Below are 20,665 nucleotides of genomic sequence, written 5' to 3' on the forward strand. Positions count from 1 at the left end.
ATCAATGGTGTCCCCGTTGATCTGGTGCATGTTTAATTATCCAAAAGATGTCTGAAACCAAAAAAAACCTAACAAACAGTGTGAATATTTCATTTAGAACTCCACTGCTAACTATTCCATTAACATTTAGTGCAACAGTGTTCCATACCTCTAATAGGTAATTGTTCAATTAAGATAATTCACTCATTTTTCATTAAAAATATTCAACTTTTTTAAATTTTTCACAACTTTATTACTTTTGAAAGACCAATGAATAAAACACAATAGTTTTACATCACATTGAAACTTAACATTGCAATTAACTTTTAGTTTTTGCAGGAGGTGGTTGCAAATATGTGAGATCAACCATTTTCATATTATATGTTGATTACACTAATTACAGCAAGCAGAAGAGATTTTATAGTGAAAAAATACTTTTAACTTTTTTTTTTCCTCGACCTTCAAACTTTAAAATTGGTCAATTTGACCCGTAACATAACAGGAGAGTTACAACATAACATTGTTTATTATTGTAAGTAGTGTTATTTGTGATACTTATTGTAAAGTGTTACATTTTTTTTTGAAAAATAGTTTTAATAATTAAAACAAAAGCACATTTAGCCTATGTAATGTTTGCAACGGTGAAAAAACTGGTAACATAAATTAAAGCCTGTAAAAAAACACTTTCTATATTCTGTACTTGACCTGTGACCAAATACATTAAATTCTGTTTGATTTCGGTTTCGTCCCTAGTAGATATACTGTATAATATAATACTATTATACTAGTAAAATACAGCTAGAATTCAGGTGTTAGGAAATCTGCTACTGTTTTAGTGCATAACAATTATAAAACTGTATAAGCCAGTCTATTAGAGATTACTTAAAGAAGAATATCTGCATAATTCAGTGTTTAAAATGTAAAAACAGACATTCTGAGAAGAACGGTGGTTTACTATGAAAATAATTACAGACTCTCATTCCTTTACAGTGGTTCTTTACACTTTTCTTTACTATCCAAACCCACTAGTGAACCTGCACAAGTTTTATAGGATGGAATGATGATGGCAAACCTGAAAAAAAAAAATAAAATTGCCAAACATCACCATGTGTATTGCATATGTATTCTTCCACCATTTTAAGGAAATGCGATTTTAAAAAACAGGTTTAAGACCCAGAATCTTCTTGTAGTGTCCGGAATCAGGCAGTATATTCAAAACCTTTACGTGCAATGTGCAACGTTTTTGTGAGGAGCTTTTTAGAGGTTCGGAGACATTGTTTTTTCCATTCACCACCACTGTTACAACACAGTGTCACACTATTCTGATTGTGTAAGGTTATCTAGAATGGATTATTTTACACCAGACTTTACTCTTAATGACCTTTTTTTAACATCATAGCTGTTTAAATAATTATAAACCATTATAAAAAAATTTTGGAGCTCCCTCCAATGTACAGTTTGGCTGGTTTTGCTGTAGGTGTTACAATCAAGGTGTTATATATGACATGTTAGCGAAGGTTAGCCTCATAGCGCTAGTGGAACAGCAGAAAGCAGATTCGGACACTGAGCATGCCTTGGCCGATGGATTACAGTGTTTGGGGTAAGGGGGGAAATGTGTAAATTTGATATTTTGCTGAACTAGTCCTTTAAATAGAAATAAGCAGCTGATAAACAACAAGGTAAACGTCTAAGTCGTAGTTCGACACGGCGAGGAAAAAAACACATTTTTAATCTTGTTCTCCCTCTCTTCCCCACTATCTGTCCTTCTCTCTCTCTCTCTCTCTCTCTCTCTCTCTCTCGCTCGCCTGCTCTCTCGCTCCCCCAAACTTCTCCATCTTTGCCTGCGTTTGCCGGTCAGCAATAATCAAACCCACTTTCAGGAGGATTAGGCCCTGAGCTTAGGCCAGTGAAGCGGGCAGCGGACGGGCCTCCTGTGGGGGTGGGGGGGGGGTGGTGGTTAAAGGGGTGGGCTGGTCGGGAGGAGGAGGGGGGGGTTAGGGAGGGGTCCCCTTATCAGAGCCGTGCTGTTGGAGCCAGACTCACCACAGGAGAGATTGCTTTCATGCCCGCGCCGCCACAAAGCCCGGCCGTAATGCGATAAATGCATTGTCCCCGGCCCCCAATCAGCCGCATCCAAATCACACTCTGGCTCGGGCCCCGTTTAAAAAAAACGGGGTTAATGCCTTTCCACAAAGAGACTGTTATTCGCCTGCGCATTTTTAGACACGCGCAAATTGTTTCGGAGAGCGGGTGAGAGAGGGCGGCGGAGGACAAAAAAAGGAAAAAAAGGGGAAAAGGAAAAAATGAAGAAAAGAGAGAGAAACAGAGAGAGAGAGAGAGTGTGTGTGAAAGGGTGAGAGAGAGCACGAGAGAGCACCTGTTTACCCTCAAGAGGAGATGGACTTGACCTTTTGACCTCTCCTACCCTTACGGCAGCTGTGAGTGGAGACGTAGCTGTAGCTGTAGCTGCCGTGAAACAAACGCCGGAGCTCACCTCACCTGCTCTGTGCACACACACACACACACACACACGCACACATTCACACACACTTGCGTGCTTTTAAGTGTGTGTTTAAAAAATGTTCATTACGGATGCCAGCCGAGCTCAAAAACTAGTGTTCTTTTTTCTCTAAAAGGTGCCCAAATCACTAAGACCTACACTGTAAAATTTAACACTATTATAAAATTGGATGCAGAATTTGTCCCCTAATTACTTACCTTCGGGAAGAAGGTACCGCAGCATCCGGTCCAGCACGACCAGATTCTGCAACAGCTTCTACCCCCAAGCCATCAGACTCCTCAACTGCAGAGACTGAACTGATTTCTTTTCTATTCTTTTCTGTACTGTCACTCTACCCCACTTACCCCAGAAAATGAAAGCACTAAAAAACCCTACTACCTCACTGGACTCTATTGCACACTACGTAATAGAGGTAATTACTACCTCACTGGTCTTTTTTGCACACTGCATAATTTGCACACTGTTTTGATATTTATTTTTCTTTGTCTGTATTGTGTTGTATTGTCTGTCTGCACTTTTTGTTCTGTCTACACTGTGTTTATGTGCACCATGGTCCCTGGAGGAACGTTGTTTCGTTTCACTGTGTACTCTGTATATAGCTGAAATGACAATAAAAACCACTTTGACTTTGACAGTGTATGGACAATAGAGCTTAAATCCATCCCAACCCAACTCGAGCCTGTGCATGTTCTGTCTGAGCCCCTGAACTAACATTATGAGCCCAAGCCTGATTTAAACCCAGCATTTCTTTAGTAAGTAGAGTGTTAAAACTGAGCTTTTAACTACAATTCTGAGCTGTAGGTGCCTATACTTCCTGATTTTTGCCCCCAGAAGTTTCTATTATTTTGCCTGAAGGTTGCATAAACACCCTAACGAGGCACACAACAGTGTGATCTGTTTCTTTGCTATATTTCATAGCTTCATATAAAATAAGAAATAGCTTAAAAAAAAAGTAGGCCTAGATCACAGATCATTTTCTTGAGCTCAAGCCAACACGACCAGAGGAAAGTGGTGGGAACTCGACCTGAGTTTGGGTTAGGCATCGGGTTAGGCTCGGCAAGAGAATCTAACCTCAAGTGGACGAGCATTGTGCTGTTACACTGGAGTGTATGTGTTCAGAAACGGTAGGTCCACATATTGCAGAATTCTATTTTTATTTTTATTTATTTTTAATTTTTATTCCATTTTCTCCCCAATTTACAAGGCCAATTACCCAATAAACCACTCATTAAGACTCCCACTATCACTAGTAATGACCCAACACACCAGAAAGGTGAAAATTAACACAAGCCTCCTCCAGTACATGTGAAATCAGCCATCGCCTCTTTTTGAACTGCTACTGACGCATCATTGCTTAATATCTCTGGGACTAGCGCTGTGCTTACAGCTACCTTTAGCTACCTAACTAAAACATTCCACACTTAAATAAAGTAGTTAACATTAGCTAACCTAGCTAGCTAGCTAAAAACTTTATTTCACGGTGAAACAACTATCCAGCAAGGCAGGTTATTGTAAGTCGTTGAAGTTTAGTTGAAGGTGAAGTTTATGTCAGCTTAAACTATAGCTTGCTAGCTACCATTATTCCCTGTTTGCTACAGGTTTGCTCTCTAGCTAGCTAGCATTAAGCAAGAAATCTAGCAATCTAGCTAACTACCTGCTGGGTTAGGAGGAAAGCGCATCGACTCGGTTCAGATACATCAGCTCACAGACGCCTTGTGCTGATCGACATCACCACCCAGAGCACCAGCTACTCACCCAGAGAGGGCAAGGCCAGTTGTGCTCTCTCAGGGCTCCGGCAGCTGATGGCAAGCTACATGAACAGGAAGATTCAAACTAGCGATCTCCCGATCATAGTGGCAGTGCTTAGCCTGCTGGACAACTAAGAGCACTGCAGGACCTTATTTTTAAACATAACGTTGGGCTGTCAAAGTGCCTGTAATGAAGAGAAAAGCGAAACCAGGCCTTCTGGACATATGACTAAAATAATAAAAATTCATCTTGCCACTTAACTCCTGGCCTGCACAATTAGGTACGTTGGTCATGTACTATCTTCACCAAGACAAAAGCAGGACTTGCAATGGTGCCAGAAACAAAGAGGATGACTCTTAAAGGCCATCAATGATGTGCTGAACGTCTACAGTCGTGGCTGTGGCTGTTGGGTCACTCTGTGCTTATTGTTCTCCCTCTCCGTGGTTTGTAAAGATCTCATAGATCCTTCTTGTCACTTTTACGTGCCTTTTTCTATCCCCAGCCGACAACAGTATGAAATGGTAATATCTGCATGACCGGTATGGCATGAAATACTATTACAAGATGTATAAGATGATATAAGGTGCAAGCCCCTCAAACTCATAAAAACTGCTGGAATTGCTTTCAAACTCTTCTCCAGGGCATACTTGCAAAGGATGCTACCAACACAACAGTGGGTCAGAATGGAAAGCACATGAAATTGTATTGATGACTGGTGATATAGTCATTGGTGATATATATAATCATTTGCATGTCTTGCAATGTGAAATCCACGCACCAAGTTTCATTCCTGTAGACTGATTTCAGTACTACTATAGTGCACACAATGTTATTAGAACTACTGAAAAACTACTACTAAAATATATATATTTGTAATGTTTTTTTTGTATGAAATGAGGGTATAAAACACTTTTACGCAGACTGAACTGGTCCCAAAATAACTATTTCTTAAATTGATACACTACACAGTCCACTCCAAAGACACTGAAACAGTCTATTATTTCTGCTGTAGTGTAAGACTGACTGGGTTTGACATTAAAATATTAATATGTTACAAAATACCAACATTTCAGCTTCTATTTCCAGTTATTTACATCTGGATGTGATACACAGTTCAACAGATAGCACCTTCTGTGTGAACCCACCCATTTGTCTTATGAGCAAAAGTATTTGAACAGATATAAATGTTAAATTAGACTCAATATTTTGTTGTAAATCCTTTGCTTGCAATAACTGCATCAAGCCGGTAACCCACTTTCAATTGGTGTTTGTTTTGGGGGGTTACTCCCCTTGGTCTCCTCTTTAGCAGGTAAAATGCATGCTCTATAGGGTTTAAGGTCCAATCCCATTTCACCCCTTGGCCCTACCACTTACCGCTACCTCTTCTTTTCGAGTGTAACCCTTTAAAGAATTGGGACTACCCTTCAAGCACGGATAACCCAGCTGCTGGATAACTAATAACTTTAGGGCTTTATTGTATGTCTTCAGAAAAAGAGGAGATGGTGCAGAAATTAACTATTACTGTCCATTCCTAAGTTTTTCTGTGATGGGGATCTAAAATTAGCTTTGATTAGCTTTTATTTTATCTTATTTTATTTTTCTGTTCTGCTTTAAAAGCGACAGCCCCTGCCATCTGTTGCACCATTTAAGGTGGAACAGGACAGTTAGTTAGCTAGCGAGCTATTGAGACAAACTACTAGCAATCTTTTTTTATGCTTGTTATGAAGAAATCGGCCATAAAACTACATGTTAAACTATTGTTATATAGCAGTAAACATCACTTTTAACACGGAAAATACTTATATTTGTAGTTTTGTTGGTCGCTTGTGCTGGCATCTTACCAGTGATTTTCATAACCCTTGGTTTCAAGTGTGCATCTGAAAAATCTGTGTATGAAGGGCTAATGTGCTTAACAAGAATTAGAGAGGGTTGGGGTAAGTGGTAGGGCCAAGGGGTGAAATGGGATTGGGCCTAAGTCTGAGGATTGACATGGTCATTTATTAAACACAAATCTTTTCAGTCTACAGCAAAAATGAAGGGATTGGTCTCACTGTTCCAATACTTTTGGAGTGGACTCACTTAATAGGAAAACTGAAATTTATTTTAATGATTATTTGCCATATTGGTGCTCTTTATGAAACTACTATTGGAATTATACTACTCTATGGAATTAGTATTCCCTAAACTGAAGAACAATATAAAACACAAATATAAGGAACAGAGCTAATGTCTAATAATTGTTTATATACTGTTACACTGTATCTCACAAAATTACTGTACTCATGCAATCCCATATCTCATAAAGACGTACAATTACCTTAAATATTAATTCTGTATCAACAGGTTGGAGTCTAAAATCTATAATTTTGTTCCTCAGTCTACTTTGCTAAGACAGAGAGTGTGTGAAATGTTTTTGAGGGATGGTGAGTGGTCACTGGCTCTAGAGAGAGCATTAGAGAACGCTGCCGTGGCAACCACAGCCTCACCTGTCCCCAAGGTACAGGCGGAGATTCGAGAGTGGTGGTAATTACTGCTAAAAGCTCAGCGGAGGAGCCAGAAGTCCATCATTACAGGTTTTTAATCGAAAGGGGCCGAGGCCTTTTCCCCAAAAGTGCCCGTGCCCATGTGTGAGCATTACCTTAATCTCTGCAGGTGAAAGCTTCTCCCCGCGTCGTGCTGAGAGCTCAGGTGAGGTCTGGCCACGCCTCCCCAGGTACACCTGACACACCTGGGTCTTCTCTACCAGTGAGAGCAGCAGGTAACGATCGCCAATCACCGCTGATGAGGAGAGGATGAAAGTTAAAATTAATAGGGTGAAATAGTTAACCACGAATTAACCACCTGTGATACCACTGCGACCACATTGCAAAACCCAGAGTCTACAAAGCAAATGAAATCAACCACGAAGCAAACCAATAGCATTTATAGCCACAGCACCTACAGCAGCATAGCCAACAAACCACCATTTAGCAAGCCATAACAACAATCTACTGCAAGGGTGTCCAAACTTTTTTTGTTGGGGGCCAAAAGGAGAAATATATTTGAAGTCACAGGCCACAGACTCTGTAATAAAACAAATAATGAAATATACCACTTTAAATAATACATTTTCCTGATTACTTTCATTTACACATCATTTTACTTGACTTACTATCTTTATCTTTGACAGTGTTGTGTAAACTAAGATTTTTCAAATTGATGTTTAATTTTATGATGTCTCTTAATTTTAAACTCCTTAATTATGGCAACTTTTAGACTCTTGGCCTTTTTCTGCGCTACAACTAAAAAAAAAAAAACCTGCTTAACAGCGGGCCAACTTTCATTCTATTTCTAAAATACCTCCACAAAAGGAAACGGGCCGCAAATGGCCCGCGGGCCGTAGTTTGGACACCCCTTGATGTACTGGCAACACCTTCAGAGATCTTGTTGGAGTCAATACATTGATAAATAAGGGCTGTATAATATAATATTAGGCAGATGGTTTTAATGTTATGGCTGACTGGTATATGCTTCAGTATAAGACATCCAGGCAAAAAGAACAAGAGGTGCAGAAAAACAGACAGAGTGAAAAATAGAGAAAAGTATCACCTCTGCTGCCTGTAGGCCTCGAGGTTTTCAAGCTAAAGGCAGCTCTTCACCAGCTTAGCACACTGCGATTAGCAATTAAACCTCCCCTCGCTAAAAAATAATCTGTTTAAAGAACCAATTAAACAGTGAGTGGGGGACAGAAAAACCCAACACAAGGCAACCAGCTTCAGCTGCGAACGGATTTCCAGGCCTAGACACCAATTAGAGCAGGAACACACAGCAGTTTCTCACCGTAATTGCGTATCATTGCGCTGTATCGCGTGACAACAGTGAGCTGTGCACTAAAGCGATAGTTTGGCAATAAATCAAATTTACACACTTCCCCCTTCTTTAATGTAGTCCATCAACCAAGACATGTTCGAAGTCTGAAGTTTCCTACTTTTGTTTTTGGATTCTGTATGAGGCTAATGTAGCTAAATAACATTACTCCTAGCAATGCTAAATCATCACACAGTCTTACACCAAACAGTGTTGTGTTTTTAAATCGTCTATAAAGCTGGAGTTTTACTACAGGACCTTTAGTCTGATTTTAACACTGATTTCTAGTTGTGAAGAGTTTGTGATAGTTGGCTCTAGTCTGCAGATTCTGGTGCAGTTTGAGCAGACAGATGTGTAGTGTATGATGGGCTTTTTACCAGATTTTGGGTGGAAACCACCGCTTTACCCAACCCAGTACTTTAGCCAATCCAGCACTTTATCCAACCCACCATTTTAACCAACCTATCACTTTACCCAATCCACCTCTTTATTCAACCCACCACTTTAACCAACCTATCACTTTACCCAATCCAGCACTGTACCCAACCCATCACTTTAGCCAACCTATCACTTTACCCAATCCAGCACTGTACCCAACCCATCACTTTAGCCAACCTATCACTTTACCCAATCCACCACTTTACCAAACCCAGCACTTTACCCAATCCACCACTTTACCAAACCCAGCACTTTACCCAACCTATCACTTTACCCAATCCACCACTTTACCAAACCCAGCACTTTACCCAACCTATCACTTTACCCAAACCCAGCACTTTACCAAACCCAGTACGTTACCCAACCTATCATTTTACCCAATCCACCACTTTACCAAACCCAGCACTTTACCCAACCTATCACTTTACCCAATCCACCACTTTACCAAACCCAGCACTTTACCCAATCCACCACTTTACCAAACCCAGCACTTTACCCAACCTATCACTTTACCCAATCCACCACTTTACCAAACCCAGCACTTTACCCAACCTATCACTTTACCCAAACCCAGCACTTTACCAAACCCAGTACTTTACCCAACCTATCACTTTACCCAATCCACCACTTTACCAAACCCAGCACTTTACCCAACCTATCACTTTACCCAATCCAGCACTTTATTCAACCCACCCTTTTTCCCAACCTATCACTTTACCCGACACACCCCTTTACCCAAACAATCACTTTACCCAATCCATCCCTGTACCAGACCCACCACTTTACCCGACCCACCGATCCACCCGACCCAGCACTTTACCCAACCCAGTACTTCTCCTTATCCAGCACTGTATCTGACCCAGCACTTTACCCATCCCATCACTTTACCCAACCCAGTACTTGACCCATCCCACCACTTTACCTGACCCACCACTTTTTCCAACCTATCACATTACCCAATCCACCACTTTACCCATACTATCACTTTACTCAATCCAGCACTTTACCCATACTATCACTTTATTCAATCCAGCACGTTATTCAACTCAGTACTTTACCCATCCCACCACTTTACCCAACCTATCCCTTTACCCAACCCAGAATTTACCCAATCAATCACTTTACCCAGCCCACTCCTTCAATCCAGCACTGTACTCAATTCAGCACTTTCCCTGACCCAGTGATTTACCTGACCCACCACTTTACCCAATTCAGCACTGTACCAAACCCCCCGCTTTACTCAACCCCCTGCTTTACCCAACCCCCTGCTTTACCCAACCCCCTGCTTTAACCAACCCACTGCTTTACTCACCCCCCCGCTTTACCCAACCCATCACTTAACCCAACCCACTGCTTTATCCAACCCATCGCTTTACACAACCCAGTACTTTACCCAGCCCACCACTTTACCCAACCTATCACCTTACCCGACCCAGCAATTTACCCGACCCTCTGCTTTACACAACCCACCAAACAAGCCTCGTCCATTTTCTTGTCATTTGTTTCTCTCTCCAGTGTTGAATTCCAGCAGTTAATCTATCCTGTGCTAATATTCACACTTTGTTTTATTTTCCCCCAGAAGAATCAGAATCAGTTTTTAAACTTCATTCTGCTATATCGTAAGAATGTGGGGTAAAAACACTGCTGAAAAATAAATACCTTGGCTTGGTTTCACTTTGTGGTGGTTATACATATGATTTCTGCCAAACTATGATTTTAAGGATATTATAAGAGGTTAAAAAGCACCAGAGTCTGTGTAAATAATTTAGCGGTCACGTCAATTTGCTTGAAATTGGGTTAAATCCCAGAGCTGGTGTGTCTGAGACTGTTTAATACCTTCTAGGGGTGAAATAGAATCAAACCTCTTAGTTTTGTGTGCTGAGCCAGTTGGGAATAGCATGACGACAACAGGAGACAGGAGTTAACTCTGAATTGTAAATTGTAAATTGTGAGAGTTTGGTTATTTCTTGGTAATTACACATCGTTTTTTTTAACCCCAGTGTGAAATTACTTCATTATGAAGATTTACTAGCTTTAACTGACTCTGCCACTTGACAGCAAAAAAAAAAAAAACACACACATTGCCTGTTCAACATTTTGCAGCATTAAAAAACAAATACGACAAAAGCATGCTGCTTTTAAAAGATTACCCTGATTTAAAAGCACATAGTGGTGTATTTAGTGGCTGGTAATCACTGCCAAAATTTAAGGGGGGATTTTGTGGTAATCCATTACCAAATCAATGTCCAACTTTGCAGCTTGGGGCTAAAAGATGGGTCCAGTTCGTGTGTGTATTTCTATAAGTGTGTGTGTGTGTGTGTGTGTGTGTACGGCTGGAGAGCAGCTTTTGGCCCATATGTGAAGCAGACGGCAGATCAGGATTACTCAACAGTCTCCCCTCGTAAATCAGCTTTCTAGATCCAGTTAATGCCCTCCTCCTTTTAAAACATGTTGACACTGCGGCCTAAAGAGCTTACCCAGCGCTGCTCTTAATGCATCCACAAATAATCAACCAAACGAGGAATCAATTCGGGCTCCCCGGTTCTGCGTAACGCGGGAAGTCTCGCCATGTAACAGTCACACCTTAACCACGTTAAAGCTGGCTTTCCTGCTGGGTATAGCCGGGTTAAAGCATACAGAGTCGTCTGTGCATGTATTTCATGTGTTCTAGACGTCCCAGTCAATGAAATGCAAAAGCACTGGCCAAAATTTCAGTTTGTCGGTAAAGTAATCGACCACACAGTTCAAACGCTCAGTTTAAAGTTTAAACGTGTAACAGTTGTTAGGATAAACGTTCAGAATACAACCACCTCTCTGTATCATTTAAGTAAAAGTTAAAAACGCATAAATAAAAGTGCTATAAAGACGTAATTTACACACAGTCATGGGTAAAATTGTTGGCACCTGATTTTTTCCAGAAAATTAAGTATTTCTCCTAGAAATTACATGTTTTGTTAACCCTCCTATTATGTTAATTTGTCAGGAACAGCAATGATGTTCCAGGGTCAGTTTGACCTGGTGCATGTTTAAATATCCAAAAGATGTCTGAAACCCCCAAAAAATCCTTACAAGTAGTGTAAATATTATTATTTTTTTACTTACTCCACTGCTAATTATTCTATCAATATTTAGTGCAATGGTGTTCCTCACCTATAACAAATGACTTCAATTAGGATAATTATCTCATTTTTCATAAAAAAATACATGCTTAACCCTTGTGTGGTGTTCATATTTTTTTTTACTCGTTTACTTTGTTACTTGTTTTTAATTCAGCAAAATTCATTAAAATGCTTTACACATGCTTGCTTCACCTAAATTGCAAGCTATATAAACAGCTTACATGGTTAATATTTGCCCTTTACCTTTCTTATGTTACATTTCTTTTAAAAAGTGCTACTCTTTTTTTATTAGTTTTTTTAATAAAATATAAAAGAAAATGAATTAAACTCAAGATATGAGTAGAAAATTTGTTTAGTTTCAAATGTACAAATGAAGCATTGTTTATTAGCCCTTGGCCAAACATACTGTATGTAATATAAATGTGTGTGTGTGTGGGGGGGGGGAAATGTGTTTTGATATATGTTTTTCACAAAAAATGAGCCAATGCCAATGAGTTTGAGTTAGAATTTTTTTTTTTTGTATCAGTTGATGAAAAATGAAAACGGGTCCCACAGACCCGAACACCACACAAGGGTTAAACATTTTTTTTTTTATGTTTCACTACTTTATTACTTTTAAAAGACCAACATATAAAACAATAGTTTTACATAACATTAAAACATAACATTGCAAATTTATTTTAGGTTTTGTTTTGCAGGAGGTGCTTGCAAATATGTGAGATAAACCATTTTCGTATTATATGTTGATTACACTAATTAAGAAAAGCAGAAGAAGTTTTATAGTGAAAAAATACTTTTAACTATTTTTTCTAGATCTTCAAACATAACAGGAGGGTAAAACACGTTAATTTCCTTTGTGTGTATTGAATCAACACTAAAAATGGCAAAATATAAAGAAAAAAAAATATATAACATATATAACTATAGTATACACTTTTATGCAAAACTCTAAAAATGGGTCCAACAAAGTTATTGGCACACTCAACTTAATATTTGGTTGCACACTCTTTGGAATAAATAACAATGAACAAGCTTATTGCACTTCTCAACTAGAAATATATTGCAACCCAAAATCTATTGGTGATCTTTATATTTCACAAAGCCTTGCACTCTGTCGAGGCACCCAGTGCCAGAGGCAGCAAAACAACCCCAAAACATCTTTAAACCTCCACCATATTTGAGGTACTGAATGTACTGTATGTGTTCTTTTCTTTGTAGAGAAAAGTAGAAGGATGTGCTTTACCAAAACAGCTCTATCTTGGTCTCGTCTATGCACAAGACTTTTTCCTGGAAGAAACTTTGGCTTATTCAGGTACATTTAGGCTTTTTTTATGACTCAGTGTCAGCAGTGGGGTCCTCTTGGGTCTCCTGCCACAGCGTTTTATTTCATTTAAATATTAAAGGATAGTTTGTGCTTACACTGATGCACCCTGAGCCTGCAGGACAGGTTAAATGTTTTTCGGAACTTGACTGGGGCTGCTTATCCACTATCCTGAGTTGCAACCTTTCAAATAAAAAATTGTTCTTCTGTCCACGTCCAAGGAGGTTAGCTAGCGTGCTATAGGTTGTAAATGTCTTTTATTGAAGGATAAAAGAACATCAAGATCTCTAAAGATGGACTAGTAACCCTAGTTACTAGATTGTGTTGAGATATTTGTTATACATTTTGGTTCCTCAGGCAGATCTCTTTTCCTCTTTCTGTTCTACATGATTTGAGGGGCAAATTCTCTCTTTTTTTCGTCTGGTTTCAGGTGTGATTTTATATTTCCCACACCTGTTACTAGTCACAGGTGAGTTTAAACAAGCATCTCATGCTCGAAACAAAGTTTTTCCACAATTCTGAAAAGGTGCCAATTATTTTGTTTGGCACGTTTTGGAGTTTTGTGTGAAATTATGTTAATTATTTTTTTTTCTCAGATTTATTATGTTACTTCAATATAAATACGGATTCCATCCCAATTACTGTGTGTGTGCATTTGCCCATCTGTTTCAGCCATAGGTACAACTAAAAGGAGCTGAATGAATATAATTGATTATGAGGGGTGTCCACCAACATTTTATATACAGAGTATATACACTGTTTATCAGTTTTAAATGTACAGTAACAATATTTGCCCATTAACGAAATTAAATAAAAAAATAAAGAGAGAAATTCAATTTTAAAAAAAGACAGGCCGTTTTTTGGTGTGTGTGTGTGTGTGTGTGGGTGTGTGTGTTGAGATGTTTCTAGAATCTACGCCTCCCTGAAAGTCTTTCATTCATCATTTAATGAGTAATTACACATCGCTGATTAATTCCTTATAAAGGCTTTATTAATGTCCAATAAGGTCTTTATTAATTACTAATTAAAGGCTCCGGTGGCTCTGCGATGCTGAGAGGTGTTTGTCTAATTGTCTGTCTGTGTGAAACTAATGGAACAAGTGACAGATGTGAACCCCCCCCCCACCTCTTGATCACACACACACACACACACAATTACTCTGGTAATTAGGGCCTCTGAGGAGCTGAATGGGACTCTATGGGGGGCAGCAGAGGGAGGAGAGAGAGAGAGAGAGAGAGCTATAAACAATGAGTGATATGAGAAAATAATTAGCAGATTTGGGACAGTGTCCAATTCCAGCAACGACACACAAAACAGGAAGCAAGACCCCCAAGAGACCACTGCCAAATAACAGGGACCACAATATGTGTGTGTTTGTCTGTATGGGTGTAAGAGTGTGTGTGTGTGTGTGTCTGTGTGTGTGTGTCCAGACCTCTCCAACTTCCTCGGGGAGTAACGGAAGATGTAGAAAATACAAGGGTGGTGACCTGTGAGTGTGTGCCGTCCAGGTGCATGCTGGGAAAATGGCTAGTGTGTGTAATTGCTAAGTGTGGCCTTTGCTTTCAAGACTGAGTGTGAGTGTGTGTGATTGAGTGTAAGTGTGTGTGTGAGTGTGTGTGTGTGTGTGTATGATTGAGTGTGTGTGCCCACCGTGGCTGATGGTGTCAGCAGGAAGTCGCCCCACCAGCGTTTTGTCGATGGTCACTCTCTCTAACTGAGCTCCGCCCACAGTCAGGGTCACCAACACACCTGAACTCAACAACATCTACACACACACACACACATTTACACACATAATTACACACATACTGAACATATGATTTGTTATAACATTTGTACCCTTTTCTTCATTCTTACTTTTATCAATTTGCATTTTTATTTAAGTTTATTTATCTTTATTTTTTACTTTTTTCTAATTAGCTACACTTTTTTTAGATTTTTTAAATCTTTACAATAAACTTTTGTTCAATTAATGTAACTTTTTTTCTACAATTCTTTCAATTTGTTCAACTTGTAAATAAATGTGTTCATGTTTGTTTTACTTATTCAAATCTTTGTATTTTTGTAACTTAATAAAAACTTATCTTCTTTTTGTTTTTATTTTTATACACACATGATTGCATTACTTTCTGTAACAAATTGAACAATTATTTTGAAAGAATGGAATGAGTGTTTTATTTATATAAAAACAACAAAAAACATTATATTATGGAAGTAAATCAATCTCACCAGATTTTGAAATTTAAAAGCACCTGAATTTCTAGCACTGAATTATTTTACATTGAATTCTTGCATGTGATTTGTTTGCCTCTGAATTGAACACTTGAATTTTTCAATGTAAAAAAATATAAAAGCAACCTGAATTTATTTTAATAGAATTTTTAAAACTTTAATTTTTGCTTTTTATTTTATTTTTTTACATTGAAATAAAATACGTGAAAATATATATTGAAAAAAAAGTGTTTAATTCCGAGGCAAACAAATCACATGCAGGAATCCAATGTAAAAATTCAAGTGCTTTTAAATTTCAAAATCTGGTGAGACTGTTTTACTTCCATATTATATATATTAAACATTATAACTGAATCTAATAACTTCTACCAGTCTCAAAATTCTTACTTAGGGGTGTACTCACTTTTATTACCAGGAGTTTAGACATTAATATCTGTGTGTTATTGTGCGTTGTTTTGAGAGCACACTACGTAATACTGACTATTTTAAACTGTCCCAAATTGTCATATCTTCAGTGTTTTCCCAGGGAAATATATAATAAAAATAAAATTGTGAGTTGTGTATTCACTTTTTTGAGATATTGTAGCTTCTCTCCTAACAATAATTGTGGCTCCCTTGCTCCTAGCATATAGCCCTACCCATATATTTCGCATTGCCACAGGTAGGGGTAGGGCTAAGAGGTAGAGGCAAAGGGTTGAAATGGGATTGGGCCTAAGGGTACATCTCTCTTACATGAGAAACCTGATGAACACTACCCATTACTCAAGGGTTTCAGTTCTAAAGGTAAAATATAAAATCAGTGCTCAGGTCAGGTCTGCAAACAGGCCAAAAGTGTTAGAGAGCAGGGATACGCACCTGACAGCACTGCTTCGTCCTCCATTTAGTACAAACACAGGAATTAGCCTGCAACAGCTCCTATAAAAGAGAGAGAGAGAGAGAGAGAGAGAGAGAGAGAGAGTGAGAGAGAGAGATGTGGAAAAAAATAAAATTAAAACAATGTCATTATTAAAATAGCCGTGGCTATCCTCAGCCTGTGCAGGATGACTGTGTTTGTCACCATTTTCTCCTATACATACATGCTAATGCTTCTGTGTGTTTTTGCCTTTGGTATACAGTACCAGTCAAAAGTTTAGACACACCTTCTCATTCAATGTTTTTAATATTATTTTTCCCCCTACATTGTAAGTAAATACAAACGTGATCCAGACTATGAAGAAACATATAATGAATAATGTAGTAACTTAAAAGTGTTAAACAAACCAAAATACTCTGTGAAGCATTTAGATAGGCTATAATCAGGGGTGCTGTTAACAGAGGCTGGTGACTCTGATGAACTTATCCTTTGCAACAGAGGGAACTCCTGCTCTTTCTTTCTTTTTTTAATTTAAATTTATTTTTTTTATTACAGCAAATCTGCAAAACATCCACACTTGATTTCAGCCGAAAGGCTCTTCCTTTTCTGGGGCGGTCCTGATGAGAGCCAGTTCCATCATCATAACAATTTTAATGGTCTTTGCGATGACTGTAGCACTTTCAAAGTTCTTGAAATTCTTCTTTTCAGACTGACTGACCTTCATTTCTTAAAGTATTTTTTTTGCTTTACTTAGTTTAGTAGTTTTTGCTTCTCATAATATGGATTAGAATATTACTCAAATAGAGTTATTCACTGTATCACCAACTCTACCTCTTTGCAACTCTACAACCGATGCTCTCAAACAGTTTAAGAGACAAGAAAGTCCAGTAATTAACTCTTGACGAGTTCAGCACAGCTGTTGACTTAAAGTCAAGCCATTTCTACCTCTAATTTTTGTTTACTAAATAATTCTAAAATCAAATCTAACATGGTCCTCTCATATGTTCTCCTCTCTGCAGGTTGCAGGGTTCAGGAGGATGTTTCCAGTTTCGGATTTTGAGGACCAGCCAAAAATGACCCACCATGGCCGGCAAACAAAGCTGCGTCTGTGTGCACGTAGAGAGGGAGAACCCGCCTCAAGTCCGGCTGATCCCCCCCTCAAATATCCCCTGCGATGACAGAGAGACACCCACACCCAGGTGCTGAGAGAGAGAGAGAGAGAGAGAGAAAAAGAGAGAGGGATGCTATTTGTTAATCAATCTGCGGTTACTGAGACGAGGAAACGTAAACAAATACCTCCAGTTCCTTCAGGGCATCCCGCAACTTCTCCGGACGACGATTACTCAGGAGCCACGAGTGACCCCGACCTGAGAGAGCGAGAGGGGGGACAAAAATCACGGAACACGGCAGAGAAGCACAGAAAGTGTTTTTGTGTTTTGTTTAGGAGAGGAAGCGGATCGCAGTGACCCCGGGCCTAAAGGTCAGAAGGTCAGCACCCAAATGAGGCTGAGCTGAAAGCTCTGCAGCCTCGTTCACCTCTTTCACTCGTGCCCTGTAACCAAACCAAGTCATGATATAGTGGCAAATCCGGTGTGAAACGGACATTAGGAGAAATGAAACAAGATAAGTACAAATTAAAGTACAAATTCTTGTTGAATAGCCACCTCTGTTCTCTCCAAATACAGTGCTTTTAGATGATGCTCCCAACAATCTCCCAATGAATAGAAACTAATAGAAAAATGAATTAATTAATATTTATTGCACCTATAAAAGCTCCAGATTTTAAGCAGTTAAAGAGCCACTAAACCCTAAACCATATTTTTTTTCATTAATAGATGAAATGTGTTCCTTGGAAGTAATGAAACTTCAAAAAATTATTTTATTGCTGTCATTTCTGCCTCTGCAGCGCCCTCACAGGTTCAACTGTGCTATATGTAAATCAGTCAATCGATAATACCGCCCCCCCCTACTGACGTCCGACCATCTGATGTCTCACCGCTACCAGAGGCACACTACTGCTGCTGTGGCTCAGCCAATCAGCTCTCCCTCATGCTCCACTTCTAAACCCATACATCACCCAGTCACCCAGTGCTCCTAACAAACTTTTCAAATTTGAGCTGAGGGTGGATTCAGCTAAAATCAGGGGGTTTAGTTCCACTTCAAGGCAACAACTACTACCACACCTTCCGCACCTTTAGCAGACTATCTCCGACAGGCTCTCTGAAAGACCTGTGGATAAACCATCCAGCAGAAAACAGACAAAAGCTGCAGCAGAGTAGAGGTTTCTGTAGTTTATTACATTATAGATAACCCCTATGCTTTCTGTAGGGTATTGCAGTCTATTAGAATAAGAAAAAAAATCTGAAAAACTTTCTTTTTTTTTTTTCTTCCCAAAAATAAATGACATTTTTAATTAAAATGTGGTAAATTTTTTGCCACTTCCGCAATTATTACTAATTTTGCTGTTTTTCTTTTTCCCTCTATCTTGTACACTTAAAGATTACGGTGAAGGATACATCAGTTGCGCCCAAGTCATTTCTAAAACCGTATACGATGGGGTTCAGCAGCTGAGATGGGCAATCTAACAGGGCAGCAGCCAAGACTTTAGGAAAAATGGAGCACCCCTTACACCTCCTGTAGTGTATTACAGTCTGTCAATATAAACATTTTGTTCATATAAACATTACAGAGCATTATAATGCGCCCCCTATGCTTTATCAAGTTTATTACTCTTTGTTATAGAATGAGCGTGTGGATCATACGAACATTATAGAGCATTATGGAGCTCCCCTACACTTCCTGTAGTGTATTACAGTCTTCCAGAATGAGTGTGTGGCTCATATGAACATTTTAGCGCATTATAGAGCTCCCCTACACTTCCTGTAGTGTATTACAGTCTGTCAGAATGAGCGTGTGGATCATATAAACATTATAGAGCATTATAGAACACCCACTACGCTTCCTGTAGAGTAATACAGTCTGTCAGAATGAGTGTATGGATCATATGAACATTATCGGGCAACATAGAGCGTCCCTCATGCTTCATGTAGTGTATAATACAGAGACAATATAGACAATATAGAGCAGTACAGTGCGCCCCTACACTTCGTGTTGTGTATTACACATTATAGAGCGTTATAGAGCTTCCCCTATGCTTTCTGTAGTGTATTACAGTCTGTCAGAATTGGCGTGTGGATCATATAAACAATATATATAGCATTACAGAGCGCACCCTACGCTTCCTGTAGTGTATTACATAGAGTCTGTCAGACTGAGCGTATGGATCATATGAACATTATAGAGCATTATAGAGAATTATAGGTGCTTTATTTTTTATATGTTTTTTGCTTTATTGCAGTCGTAGCATCCACTCAGCACGTCAATGCAATTCCGCACTACTTCACCCAGATTTATGAAGGACTTGACTGAAGTAAGAAAAAAAAATCATTGCAATAATTATATGCTTGAAGAGGGCAGGTATTAACTAATAGACTACCAGAGGTAAAAATAGACACTTCTTCCTGCATTAAAGTGCTATTCAATCATCCCAGCCTCCTCCTGTGGTCGCCCTCAGGGCAACAACTCAAAGTTACCGTAACATATTAAAACACGCCACTCTAAAATGCCCCGCTACACTCACAAAAACCTCATCACACACCCCGGTCCTCTTCTCCCACACACACACACACACACACACACACACACACACACAGTTAATTGAATTTTCGCTGAGGCCTGCTTGTGCTCATGCGTTCGAATTAACAACTTAACGTGAGCCCAAGGAAAAGAGGGAGGAGCTTCGTCTTGGAAATTTCCCTTTAAAAAGATTCTAATCTGAGGTTATGCATATGTGGGTGCGTGTGTATGTATGTGTGTGCGTGTGTGTGTGTGTGAACCATTAAGAAATAAACGCTGCCCCCAACCATTTTTTCAGAAGTAAGGAAGTGCATAAATACATGAATATTAATGATGGAGCGAGAGAGAGAGAGAGAGAGCTCGGTGGGGGCGAGCGAGGAAGGGTGTGTTGAGGATGAGTGTGTGAGTGTGTGTGTCCTGATAAGGGTCTTTGTGTCCCTCTGAAGGGCGATGAGGGGGTGAGGACCCGTGGAAACGGGACGATTATTTATTCATTCATTCATTTAAAACTGAGAGATAGTGAGCAAACTAATAGAGCAGTTTGTGTTTATGTATTATTACAGTTATATACACCTTATACTCTGCACTGACTATTACTGCTACACTTCTTATAGTACAAAACACACACGTGAATACATTCATGCCCTTAACTCATTTAATTTTACATGCAAACTGTTTAATATAAACTGTTTAACTGTTTAAATAAAATACGTGAATCACTTACTTTCTGTAAAGTGCTGTTTCTCATTGTAGTAATGCTTATCTGTGGGAAAAACTGAAAAAAGAGAGAGAGAAAGAGAGAAAGAGAGAGAAAGAGAGAGGGACGTTCAATATTAAACAAATTTTTACCCCTTTACGACATTATGCTGCTTTTAAGCAACAAAGCACTTTTTAATTATTACATTGTCCATTCAATGTGTTTATAATAATTTTTAAGTCTATTTAGCTTTAATTTTCTTACTAAAACAGTG

General features: G+C 39.0%; 1 protein-coding gene across 2 annotated transcripts in view; it reads right to left on the minus strand.

Annotated features, from left to right (window-relative positions):
• Window positions 1-20,665, minus strand: part of LOC103029690 (WD repeat containing planar cell polarity effector) — a 122,013-nt gene that overhangs the window by 47,939 nt on the left and 53,409 nt on the right. For both annotated transcript variants that reach the window (XM_022672773.2, XM_022672774.2), the window contains exons 4-8: window positions 20,419-20,469; window positions 17,355-17,425; window positions 16,061-16,120; window positions 14,624-14,738; window positions 6,888-7,027 (exon numbers count right to left, since the gene is read on the minus strand). In XM_022672773.2, coding sequence (XP_022528494.2) covers window positions 6,888-7,027; window positions 14,624-14,738; window positions 16,061-16,120; window positions 17,355-17,425; window positions 20,419-20,469 — 437 coding nt within the window. The remainder of the gene's footprint in view (window positions 1-6,887; window positions 7,028-14,623; window positions 14,739-16,060; window positions 16,121-17,354; window positions 17,426-20,418; window positions 20,470-20,665) is intronic.

This window comes from Astyanax mexicanus, chromosome 14 (genome assembly GCF_023375975.1).
Source record: "Astyanax mexicanus isolate ESR-SI-001 chromosome 14, AstMex3_surface, whole genome shotgun sequence".
NCBI classification, from domain to species: domain Eukaryota; kingdom Metazoa; phylum Chordata; class Actinopteri; order Characiformes; family Acestrorhamphidae; genus Astyanax; species Astyanax mexicanus.